Below are 12,100 nucleotides of genomic sequence, written 5' to 3' on the forward strand. Positions count from 1 at the left end.
GTTATGTTGAGTACCTTTTTATATACCCTTGGCCATTTTTATGGGGAAATGTTTATTCAGGCCCTTAGCTCATTTTTAAATTGGATTATTTGCTTTTTTGTTGTTGAGTTGTGGGAGTTTCTTGTATATTTTGGTTATTAACCCCTTATATCAGATCTATGGTTTACAAATATTTCCTTCCATTCCGTAAGTTGCCTTTCACTCCGTTGATTGTTTCCTTTTCTGTGCAAAAGCTTTTTGGTTTGATGTAATCCCACTTGTTCATTTTTGCTTTTATGTCCTGTGCTTTTGGTTTTATACCCAAAAAATCATTGTCCTGACCATTGTCAAGAAGTTTTTTTCCTTATATTTTCTTCTAGGAGTTCTCGCATTTCATGTCTAATGTTTAAATCTTTAATCTATTTTGGGTTGATTTTTATGCATGGTGTGAGATAAGGGTCATATTTCATTCTTTTTCATGTGATATCCAGTTTTCCCAACATCATTTATTGAAGAGACTATCATTTCTACATTGTGCATTGGCACTCTTGTTGAAGATCTACAGTATCAAAGCAGTATTGTATTGGCATAAAAACCGACATAAAGACCAATAAAACAGAATAGAGATTCCAGAAATAAATCCATGCATCTATAGTAAACTGATTTTAAATGTTTTAAATTTAGAATAAAAATATTAAGATCTGGATTGTAACTGCTGGAAAATTTTGTTCAGAATAAATTATAGGTTTAAAAGTACCTTTCTGAGACTGTTTATAAACATGCATGTTTGCATGTAGCCTGTAAAATACTCATGTTCGGTAGGTGATACATATCATGTATCTGTTTCTTCTGTGTTTTCCCTTTATATCATATGTCATAATTCTAATTTATTAACTATTTACTTATTTGTTTAAATAGTTCTATTTCTGTTTATAGAATCTAGGAAGTAGGGTCTCAGCACCATTTTAAATTTGTTCATGAATTATTGAATGAATTTTGTCAGTGAAATAAAATGCCAATACAAGATTATTGACAATTAAATCCTAAATCAGTGGAGCTTTAGGAAATGTAATTCCAGATGATTTTATGTACTACATGTATGTAAACTTTCAATGCTAATTTTTATTTTGAAAAAGAATAAAAATAGGAGAAATTATATTGTCTATTGTCTGTTAATATCATACTAACTATAGTACCTTGTTTTCAGCAAAATAATTTCTGACTACTTAATATTGTTTGTAATATTTTGAGTTCTATCCCCATAGCCATTGTATTTTTATTACTTAACATTAAATTTTAGCAATAGCCTTTCTTGAAACTTCTGAAAAAATTATTCTCATCTTCTAGGTGAAACTGTGACTGGAGAACTATCAAAACTCTTGGATGAAATAAAACTCTGCCAAGAAAAGGATTATTCATTTGAAGATTTGTGCCACACGATATCAGACCACTACTTAGATAATTTGAGCAAGATTTCAGAGGAAGAGCTTGGCAAAAATGGAAGCCAGAGTGTAGTAAGTAAGGGGGGAAATGAAGACAACGCGTCTGTCTTTGCCAGTTCAGTATGGACACTTAAGAGGCATGGGATGTTGTGCATTATCAGGCTGTCAGATTCTGCTGTTGTCAGATTTCAGTCTCCTTATTGCTCTTTCCCCGGTGTTCATTGGGGTTTTATTCTCACTGCATGTGCAGGGGAAGGAATGCTTTGACAAATCACTTATATTAATAGTTCGTGATGGTCTCTCTACTATTAGACACTCTCCTAACACATGGATTCAGTTTTCTTGGTTGTGTTCTTTTTGTTTTACTCGCCATAATGATATTGGTTTCCAAAGAAAGAAGAAAACTTTCCTTTTACCTGTCTTTTCCATTTTCTCTATGAACTTGGTCTAACCCCATCTTTAAGACGAAAGAGCTGAGCCATGTGTATAGTTCCTCAGTCACTTTTTAAGTCAGAGCAGGAGAGATGTTGTGGACTGCTCATCCTGTGGAGTTTTATAATATAATGCAAGTTTCTAGAGCATTCTCTTCTATAAGCTTAGAATCTAAAGCATGAATTAGAGATTCTTCCCCATTTGGATTTTTACATTAACACAATAGCAAGAAGAGCTATAGAGAATCAATCAGATTAAAATTAAGATTTGTACATCTACTTTCTGTCCTACTGAGGAAGGATTTATAGTATGTACTGATATTAAAGGAAATTACATTGTTATGATATGAAACCTTTACTCACTTTAGAACTTAATTTGTTACAGAACTATTATGCTTTATTCAAAAGCCAATAATAGAGTGAAATGTCTTAAGGATATAATGAATTTATATAATTTATATATTTATATAATTATAAGGATTTATGAAAACTAAAAAAATTACTAATATAGTGACTGTTCATTATGGGAACATTTACTTAATTTAGTTACTTAAAGTGAGCTATGATAACTGTTTCCCATGATAGCACTTGCTAATCTAGTTCCATGGCTAGTCTTACCTCCTAGGACTGCTTTTTTGATTCATTTTGTTTTTTTGCTCTACCATCTTTTGCATTTAATAAAAAAATCACTTTATTAGCCCCCCTAAATTTTTTATGAATAATTATATATGTATTGAAGTAAATACATATTTACCTCAAAAAAAAACCTACGTGTAGGTTTTACAAAATGAAATTTTTATGCTAATGAAATATTTATAGCAGTAACTTTAATGTTAAGACAAAATTCTCTGTTTAAAACTCTAAAACAAGTGTATGCTATCTCTAATTTACAAATCAGTTACTTTTAACATTTCCTTCAAAGTTAGAACCTAAAACATATTTGCTGTACATAAACAGTACATGGTATTTAGGTTTTTAGATCCATCCGTAAAAATTTTTCCAAACTGGCAACTTTTGTTCCTCTACTTCTCAAACCACAGATCTTTGGAAAATCCTAATTTTCAAGACCAGTAGTTTCTAAACTTTTCTTGTTATGTGTACCATTAGTAAACAGATTTTGGGCAAACATCTCTATTTATAAATTATATATGCCTGCTACTATTCTAATAATACTTGATGTAAGTTATGAGACATATACTACAGAAGAAATTCAGCATGAAAAAGGAAAAGAACAAATATAAAATAGAAGGTCTAGTTTTTTTCTTTTACTCAGTGAGTACCTTGTATGCCCTGGGGTCTGCACATGCTGCTTGGAGACCAAGGTTCAAGTTTATATTTTTCAGGAAGTGATGACAAGGACTTTTGGTGTCCAGAGGATGACATCGTTTGGGAAAAAGATAGAATTTTTTGTAAGCCAAAGACTGTATTATGATGGTGGCGAGAGAGAGATTAATGCTCCCGAATAGAACTTAAATTCTCGAAATTTGAGCTCACACTTTCCTACACCACTGTTTGTTCCTGTGACAAACCTTTAAAAAAGTATTCTTTGAAACTACTGTCATATAAAATATTGAAGGTTGTTATGAAGCAGAAAAGCAGATGAAATATCAGAGTAAGAGAAAATAGTTCTATTTATTTGGAATAACAGAGTTTACAAAGGGGGAAGATGGAAGATAAGATTAGAAGGCTAGGTTGAGGTCAGGCCATAGATGATTTTGAATGTCAGGCTAAGAATTTTAGTATTTATTTTTTTAGGAAATGAGAAAAATATAAAGGATTTGGGAGATAAAGGATTATCCAGATAAAACACATCATTGGAACTGGCCTTTCAGATGATGAATCTGATAGAAACATATTATTGAATGTTTAAAAAGTAATCTAATTTTTTTTTAACCATTCTCTGTAGTCTGTGTTTTATTTATGTTCATTCCTTGTTCTGTTAAATATTTGTTTCCATTCACCAAAAATGTTTTTCCAGAGTATTGTTATGAATTATACTCTCAAAATATGCAAAAAATTTAAGTACTTATAGGTCACCCAGTGTAGATGGCCATTCTCATGTTTTGAGTTATAGGATTTATAATAGTAATATGAGACCTGGTTCTTGACTTCAAGGAGTTCAAAGCATCTGTTGCAAGGAGCTTTCAATCACAGTGTGTAGACAAGACTAACATATAAAACAACAAATCTATATTATAGGAGTTGACATTTATTAGTTGCTTGCTATTTGCTATTCTAATGATTTATATGACTTAAGGCAACATTAAATAATCCTAACTATGGAATTATAGATTTAGAACATGTCCCAGCTGGCTAGTGGCAGAGCTAAGATTCAAATTCAGAGCCAGTGCATTTGATTTCCAGCTACATTTCTCATAGTAAGTTACCCTGTGGCCAAAGAACATTTTTAAAAGGGAGCGATTGGTGAAGATTTATAGGTGTGCATTGGAGGCTTCACGGAGGTAGGAAGAGACTAAGCTGGGTTCTGCAGGGAGGGGAGATGTGCCTTGCACTTGTGTCGAATGAATGAATGAGAAAAGATTCCTGCCTGAAGTAATGTGTGCAAAACTGCAGAGGTGAAAATGACTATATAATTTGAGGAGAACGGTTTACCATGAGAGTTGGTTTTGGAGAGTGGTGGGGAATACAGTTGCATAAGTAATGATAATACCTAAACTTACGGAGCACTTTCCTTATATTAACTGATTTAATCCTCACAATAATGCTGAGGTAGGTGGTGGTATTTCTCCTGTTTTACGGATGAGAAAAGGGAAGCATGGAAAGCTTTTATGATTCTCACAAGTTCACGCTTGTGTGGAAGTGAATTCACTTAGTAATTACAGAGCCAGGATCTGAATGGAGGCAGTCTGGGACTGGAGCTGTCCCCCTCACCACTGAACTAAATCATCAGAGAACAAAGGCAAATTAGTAGATTGGGAAGCTAGTCAGAAGTTTAAAATTGCTGCTAAGGAGAAAAAGCTCTTGAGTAGGGGAGTCCTCATGCAGGTGACATTTTTGGAAGATAAAAGTCATAGTTATATGTCAGATGGTCTGGGGAGAGACTGGAGCAATGATTCTCAGCAATGGGTTGTGCATTAGCCTTACTTGGAGAGACTCTAAACAATAAATACTGATACCCTCAGGTACCACTCCAGACCGATTAAATCAAAATCATTTTGGATAGGTCTGAGCATTGTTCATTTAAAAAGCTCCCCAAGTTATTCTCACATGCACACGTTTGATTTAGGGAACCAGAAATCTGCCAGGACTTTACTAAGGTAATTCAGGTCTGAGATAATGTGTGGAAGCCAAAGTTTTGATAACACCACACAATTATGGAATTTTTTGAGCTCTAGTAAATCTCGTAGATCTTAGTGTCCAACCAATTTCTCCAATTCCCCAGAGTAAGAGCTTCTAGCAGTTTCTTGAATTAGGGAGTGTCTTAGTTTGGACTGCTAAAAAGTTACCATAGATTGGGTGGTTTAAAAGGCAAATGTTTATTTCTCACAGATCTGGCCTCTGGGAAGCCCAAGATCAAGGTGCTGTCAGAGATGGTGTCTGCTAAGGGTCTGCTTTCTGTTTTGCAGATGGCTGTTGTCTTCTTGTGTCCTCACATGGCAAAGGACAGAGAAGGAAAAAGCAAGCTTTCTTGTGTCTTTTTTTTTTTTTTTCAAGCACTAATCCCATTCATGAGGGCTCTACTCTTATGACCTAATTCATGTTCCAAAGGCTCCCCCTCCCCAATACCATCACACTGGAGGTTAGGATTTCAACATATGAATTTGGGGGGCAGAGAGACACAAACATCTAGTTCATAGCAGGGAAGTTTTCAGTTCATAGCAGGGAAGTTATCATCAGGAAAAATCTAAACTGTAGTTGAACAACAGTCCTAAATTAGAAATATTTCTATATTATATTGGGATGTTAAATGTGGGAAAAAATCTGTTATTCATATTACTGGCTTAAATGATGAGCATTTGGGTTCAGTTAAAATTTAATTTTGGATATAAAACATCCAACTTGTTCATTGTAATATGACAAGTAATATTGAAGTATAAAAGCAACTTAGGAGAAATAAAAATGGAAGTATATTTTGTAGCATTCATATTATTACATGTTTTTACATACTAATGATGTGTCTTGAGTTTTAGGCTCTTTTATCTATTCTCAGTTCAGTGTAGCTTCTATTGCCTTTTTTCTTCCAATAGAGGGCACTCTGATTCAGTAATTTAAAATACAAAATCAGCCATCTTATGTAAGAACTTTTATTTTTGAATCGGAGATTTTTGGTTTTTTATTAAAGTATTAGCTGTGAGATGGTAGTTTGAACAATTTTATTAATATAAGTGAATTAAGAAGTTAAATTCTTATTATGATTGAGTGTATTCAATTGAAAGTTTCACATTTAATATAGAGGCCAGCTCAACTTAAAATTACGTTTTATCTTGCATACATTTTAATTCAAAAGTCAGTTTTAAATCCACTTTCTAAGTTGAATTAGGATATTATATAATCTAGAATGTAAATTTTGAAGAAATATAAATATCTTTACATTCTTTATCAACTCCTAAAACTTAGGTTTTTGAAAGAATATAAAATAATTTGAAAAAAATTCCTGTTCTCTTTATATATTTTACCAAGCCTTATATTCAGTTTTTCTCCATGTGTATAAACAATATACACAATTCTTAAATGTAAACATATCATGCCATACAGAAATTTGATGATAACATAAAGATTGTTAGAGCAGATTTCAGGATCCAAGTGTCAGGAACATTTTTTTAAAGATTTAAAATAGAAAAAGCATTATTGGCTCATCAGCCTATATCTCCAAGAAATGAATAAGAGGATGAAGGATAAAATGCGTTATATTTTTTTCTCCTCAGGGAGAACCTAGGCACAAGCAGCATCTAAAGCTTCTGTTTGGAAGGGGTTGCATTGGCAGGTTTTGTGCCATTTCATTGTGCGCCTTTCTGTTATTTCACTTTCTTTTCCAACACAGAATCTTGATATGTCAGCCCTCTGAAGTGTGAGATATTTTAGTATTTCAAGAGTTTAAGATTCACCTTGAAAGATTCTCAGTTTCTAAGCCAAGCTCCTCTTGAGATCATTTTCTGTGTGTGTGGGGGGGTCCCTACTTCCAAAAATTTGGTGCCAAAATTAGTCAAGTCTGAAAGGTCAGCACAGCCAGATTAGTTGCTTACAAACAAAATGGTATTTCTGAAGCAAAGTTTACTTTCAAACACATTCTAATTCAATTTCTAGAGCTTGTTATCAAGAATGTACCAATTTCAGAATTTTGAGAGACTTTAGTGTCGTCTATCTCATCCAATTCCCACCAGATTCAGAGAACCTTAAGAAGTGAATTTTTCCAAAACACAAATAGAAGCTGCTTCTCATAGGATTAGAATGGATTCTTTAGCATATATAATTTTTTTATAGTGGCACTAAATCTTAAGCAGTGGTAACTGTTGTCTCATTAGGAATAGATACAGTGGTTCAGAAGAAAATTTCTAACTTCAACAATTCATGTCTTATGTAGTTGGACAAATTTTTTGGAAGTGGTATCTCAAGGTTGCTGTGTACTCAGCCAAGGTTTGGATTCTCCTAGCAGATTTCCCGGGAATTAGGGACTATGTCCAACTAGGATTCCGTTGACCTATATTACTACTTCAAAAACAATAGCATTAACCACATATATGTACTATATGTACATGCAAGGAAAAATCCAAAAATAGTAGGATTTTTGTTCCTATTCTCAGGAAGTATTTTTATTACCTGTAGTAAATCTAGAAAAATTCTTGAGATAAATGGCTTCTAGAATAAGAGTCCTTCTTCTGAACTAACACAATTGCTTTTACCTTTCATGACACATGTCTTTTACTTTGTCTTATAAGTATATACATTTTTATTTTCTTACTCCTTATAGACTCCTTGATGGTAGCATCTTTATTTCATTGATCTCTGTAACCACACCATGCCTGGTACAGTGCCTTGCATGTAATGATCTCTCAGTAAAAGTTCACTGAATGAACAAATACATAAAAAGGCAAACCCTACCTGTGAGAGTACATATGTTCTTGTAAATAAGCCATTATAACTGAAAAACATGTTTAATTGTTTGGAGATGAATTATAGTATACAAGGAGAGGTCTTCCCCACCAAGTGTGATGGGAATTTCAACCATTTATCTTAGGGAAATAACTTATTTTAGAGCATGAGATTGAGAGTCATACGGATTTGGGTTTATACCTCAGTTCTGTTACTTACTAGCAAGATGACCTTTGAAAGTTACTCGATATTCCCATGCCTTACTTTCTTCATCAGTTAAAATAAATATTTACTGTGACTTTTTGTCAGTTGTAGAAGAGAGCTATTTTATTCTTCTTTGTGTTGCTGAAGACATGCCATCTAGATTTTTATGTTTCACAGACTTTGTCCAACTTTGTCCAAACTTTTGAATAGTCACAAAATGTCAATGTAGAGGGGATTTCTCTAGTGAAATGCTAAAATCTTCTGTTCTTGGATTGGCTTCAGTCAATATTTTGCTTTTGGAAAAAAGAAAACCAGACATTTATCATAATCAGGTCTGCAGATGTTAAGCAGGACTAGAAAATATGGCTAATAATTGAACTTACATGAAAAATTATCTCAATAGGTTGAAATTCCTGGCTCAAGGTAAAAACGGTAGGAGAATTCGGTAAGAATTTGGTAGGAGTTAATATAAAATCTTGCATTTGGATTCCTAAAACTAATCAATGATATAAATACCAGACAGGAGAGAGATAATTTGGAGAAGTAGTTCATACAAAATTTCTGGGGTGTTTAAATGACCACAAATGCTATGTGAGCCAATAGTGAGATGTAGCTGCTAAAAACCAATAAACAGTTACCAAACTATAATCTCTGAAAATAATGATAATAATAGAAGCTAGCATTTAAGTACTAAGCTTTACCTACATGCTAGGCATTGTGTAAGAATGTTAAAAGTCATTATCTCCTGTATTCCTCACAACAATCCCATGAGGTAGGTTTTATTATCCTCAATTTTGGAACCAGGCATAAAATAATTTGTCTAAGATTATAAAGATACCAAAAGGTAAATCTGGGATCTGAATTTAGGTCCAGTGTTTTACAAGCTCATGATCCCAACCATTAAGTCATTCTGTCTTTCATTACTGTCTTCCAGATTGACCTACTCTCACTTTTTCATTGTTCCTGCTGTTTTGTAGGTTCAGACCCTCATTATCTCTCACCTGAGTTATTTACAAGAGCCTTCTCTCTTGTCTACCTGCTTCTAGTCTTTTCTCTTCATCTGCTCCAGTTTATTCTGAGCACTGCTGCCAAATGAATATGCCTTAAGTGCAGTTCTTATCATGCCACTGTCCTACTCAAAACTAGCACTGGCCCTCCCTGCAAACATTAAATATAAACTTTTAACTTAGGCATTCAAGATCCTTCAATTTCTAGCTTCATCATATATGTATTTCCAGCTTTATCCCCTAGTAATGTGTTAGATATAAGACATTGGATATTTCTTAAATATAATGTTTCAATAAAATAGATTACCCTCAGTCATGTTCGTCTTTCCTTATTTCTATCCAGTTTTTTTAGTTTCATCTATATATATTAATAATTCTTTTCCCTACCTTCTCAACTTATTGAAAACTATCCTTCACAGAACCTTTTCTGATCCTCCTATTTGGATTTTAGATCCAGCTGTTTGAATCGTTATGTTTTATTTATAAATATATTATGTAAATTCTATAATCTGCTTTATTTTATTTATGCATGAATCTTTTTTTGGCTTTGCTCATAAACTCCTTGATGACAGAAAAAATACTAATCTCCGTGTGTGTGTGTGTGTGTGTGTGTGTGTGTGTGTGTGTTTATCCTTAGCATAGTTCTTCACTCACATGCTTAATAAACATTTATTGAATTGATATAACAGACTATGGGCTTCAAAAAGCCTGTTTAATACCTGCATTTTGGTGCAGACCTATGAAAAAAGCTCTAAGATGAAGTCTTTTGATTTTAGAAGAATATCCTTTAGTGGTTGATTTTTTTTCAAATAATGAATCCCTCACTATTTTGTTTTGAAGACAAAATACTCAGAAAAGCTCTATTATTGACTTCCTCACAGCATAAGATCACTAGCATCTTAGATCAAGTCATGTTTTTCTTATGAAATAATACATTTCTTTCACTGATAATAAGGAAATCTTGTATTAAAAATACCATGTTTGATTCCTGATAACATATGAAAAGGAAATATAAGAAAATAGGAAAGTATTTATTTATATTATTAATTTTCAAATTCTTCAATATTTCTGTGATAAACATTTTTTGAATTCATCCCTGTTATACTTGCTATATAATTGAGATGGGCTATTTTTAAAGCAGTTTTTTTTAGTTAATCATTAAGAAAAATGGGGTTAGGTAAACACCTTGTTTTTTTCCTAATTGTTAGTGATTCTTCCACAGTATGATGTACCCCACTGATGCATAATATTACTGTGTGCACATTCTTAAAATATGTCTCAATATAATAAGTATTCTATTAAGGTATACAAAGGCGCAGTAAACTCTCTTCCTAAAACATTTTAAATTTTTATATTTTGAATTTTATGAAGTTTGCAAAGTTATCATTTTGTATACTCTGCAGATATAACATTAGTCAATTTTTGTTTTGATGCTTTTGTTCTTCCCAGTCTCTTTTTAATCTCTAAATTGAATTTCAACTTCCTAATAGAAGAACTCAGCTATTAGGATTTTCCTGAGAATCTATACTTTATGCTCAAGAGCTAATTGTAATGTTCTTTTTAGTAATAATTCAACTTTCTTTTAACCTCACTTCCTAGGTAATGATGAAGTTAAATTTTGACAACATTTAATCACTTTTCACATTTACCTTGTTCATTTGCCACAATGCACCTAATTTGAAATTCTATTTCAAGGGTGTACATCTGGGAATTCTAGGTTCTCTTTCAGAGTGAGGCCTTGGACAGCTTACTATTATAAAAGAATCCCATTTTGCTGCCTAATGCCAAAGGAAATCATTTGAGAGCCTGAGCCTAAAGAGACGTGTCAGTGGCAATAATCACTTATCTCCGTGTCCAGGGAAATGTTTTTCACCTTGAAGAGCAGACTAATTCTAATAGAATAGTGGACTAGTAACCCAGAAAAAATTGCCGAAATTGCTCATGCTTCTAAACCTATTTTATCATGAGACCATTTGGGCCACGACTAAAGAATATTGGAATTCATTCAGCCCCTAACAGCTGAAGAATTGGGATTTTCTATGATAGACTCGAAGTCAATAACAGCAGGTGGGAAAAATACCGTGTGGCCTACTTCAATCCCAGGCTTAGATTTTTAAAATTGATGTTATTTTCACTTTGCTTTGTCAGAATTCTTATTTCTATCATCTATGCTTTTGAAAGCTCAAAAGTTTTGGTTGCTTACGGTTTCACAACAGTTCCACTGAGTTGATGACTGCCAGGCTATGCTATCGAATAATTAATAATGAGAAACAAAGTCTTAGTATGGAGAAAAATGGAATAGTCACAGACATGAATTTTGACAGGAAATGAAAGGCTCTAAAATGAGCAAGGGAAATGAACCAGAGAGAGGTGGGGATCATTGAAGTGAAAATGGACTGTTCCTGGAATAAATGAGAAACACTGACATATCTTTTTCTGTCATCTATTTTTTATTGCTGAAATTGGTCTATTCCAGCCTTGGGACAATATTTCCTTTTTGCCCTTGATTCTATAATCCTACTTTTAAAACCTAGGCCAGTGCCACTTTCCAAAACATTTAAAGTGTCTTTACTGTCATAGTGATTATCATCCTCGCTAACTTACTGAGTCCTTGTATTCAAGAATTATGCTAATTTCTGCAATAGCATATATTTGTAACTCGGAGTGGCATTATAGCATAGACAACAGGAATTTGAATTCAAACAGACTTGTGTTTGAATCCCAATTCTACTTCTTAGGTAAATACTTCCCTGATCTTTAGGTTTTTCGTCTGAAAAAATGGTAATAATAATAATAATGTTAATAATACCTTGTAGGATTGTGAAGATAAAGGTAAAGAATGAATACTGGACACAGTGCCACTACAGATTCAACACTAAACAAATGGTAGCTTATTATTTATATTTTTTCTGATTCAATCATTTATGTATGTTTTTCTATGTATCAGCAAAAGATTACTCCATAATTGTAGCCAACCTTCAGATTT

At 33.0% G+C, this 12,100-nt stretch overlaps 1 protein-coding gene across 10 annotated transcripts in view; it reads left to right on the forward strand.

Annotated features, from left to right (window-relative positions):
• ANKS1B (ankyrin repeat and sterile alpha motif domain containing 1B) overlaps nucleotides 1–12,100 on the forward strand; it is a 1,022,908-nt gene that overhangs the window by 170,970 nt on the left and 839,838 nt on the right. For all 10 annotated transcript variants that reach the window (XM_012787601.3, XM_020287904.2, XM_012787602.3 and 7 more), the window contains exon 8: nucleotides 1,327–1,493. In XM_012787601.3, coding sequence (XP_012643055.1) covers nucleotides 1,327–1,493 — 167 coding nt within the window. The remainder of the gene's footprint in view (nucleotides 1–1,326; nucleotides 1,494–12,100) is intronic.

The sequence above is a fragment of the Microcebus murinus genome, chromosome 10 (genome assembly GCF_040939455.1).
Source record: "Microcebus murinus isolate Inina chromosome 10, M.murinus_Inina_mat1.0, whole genome shotgun sequence".
Lineage (NCBI taxonomy): Eukaryota > Metazoa > Chordata > Mammalia > Primates > Cheirogaleidae > Microcebus > Microcebus murinus.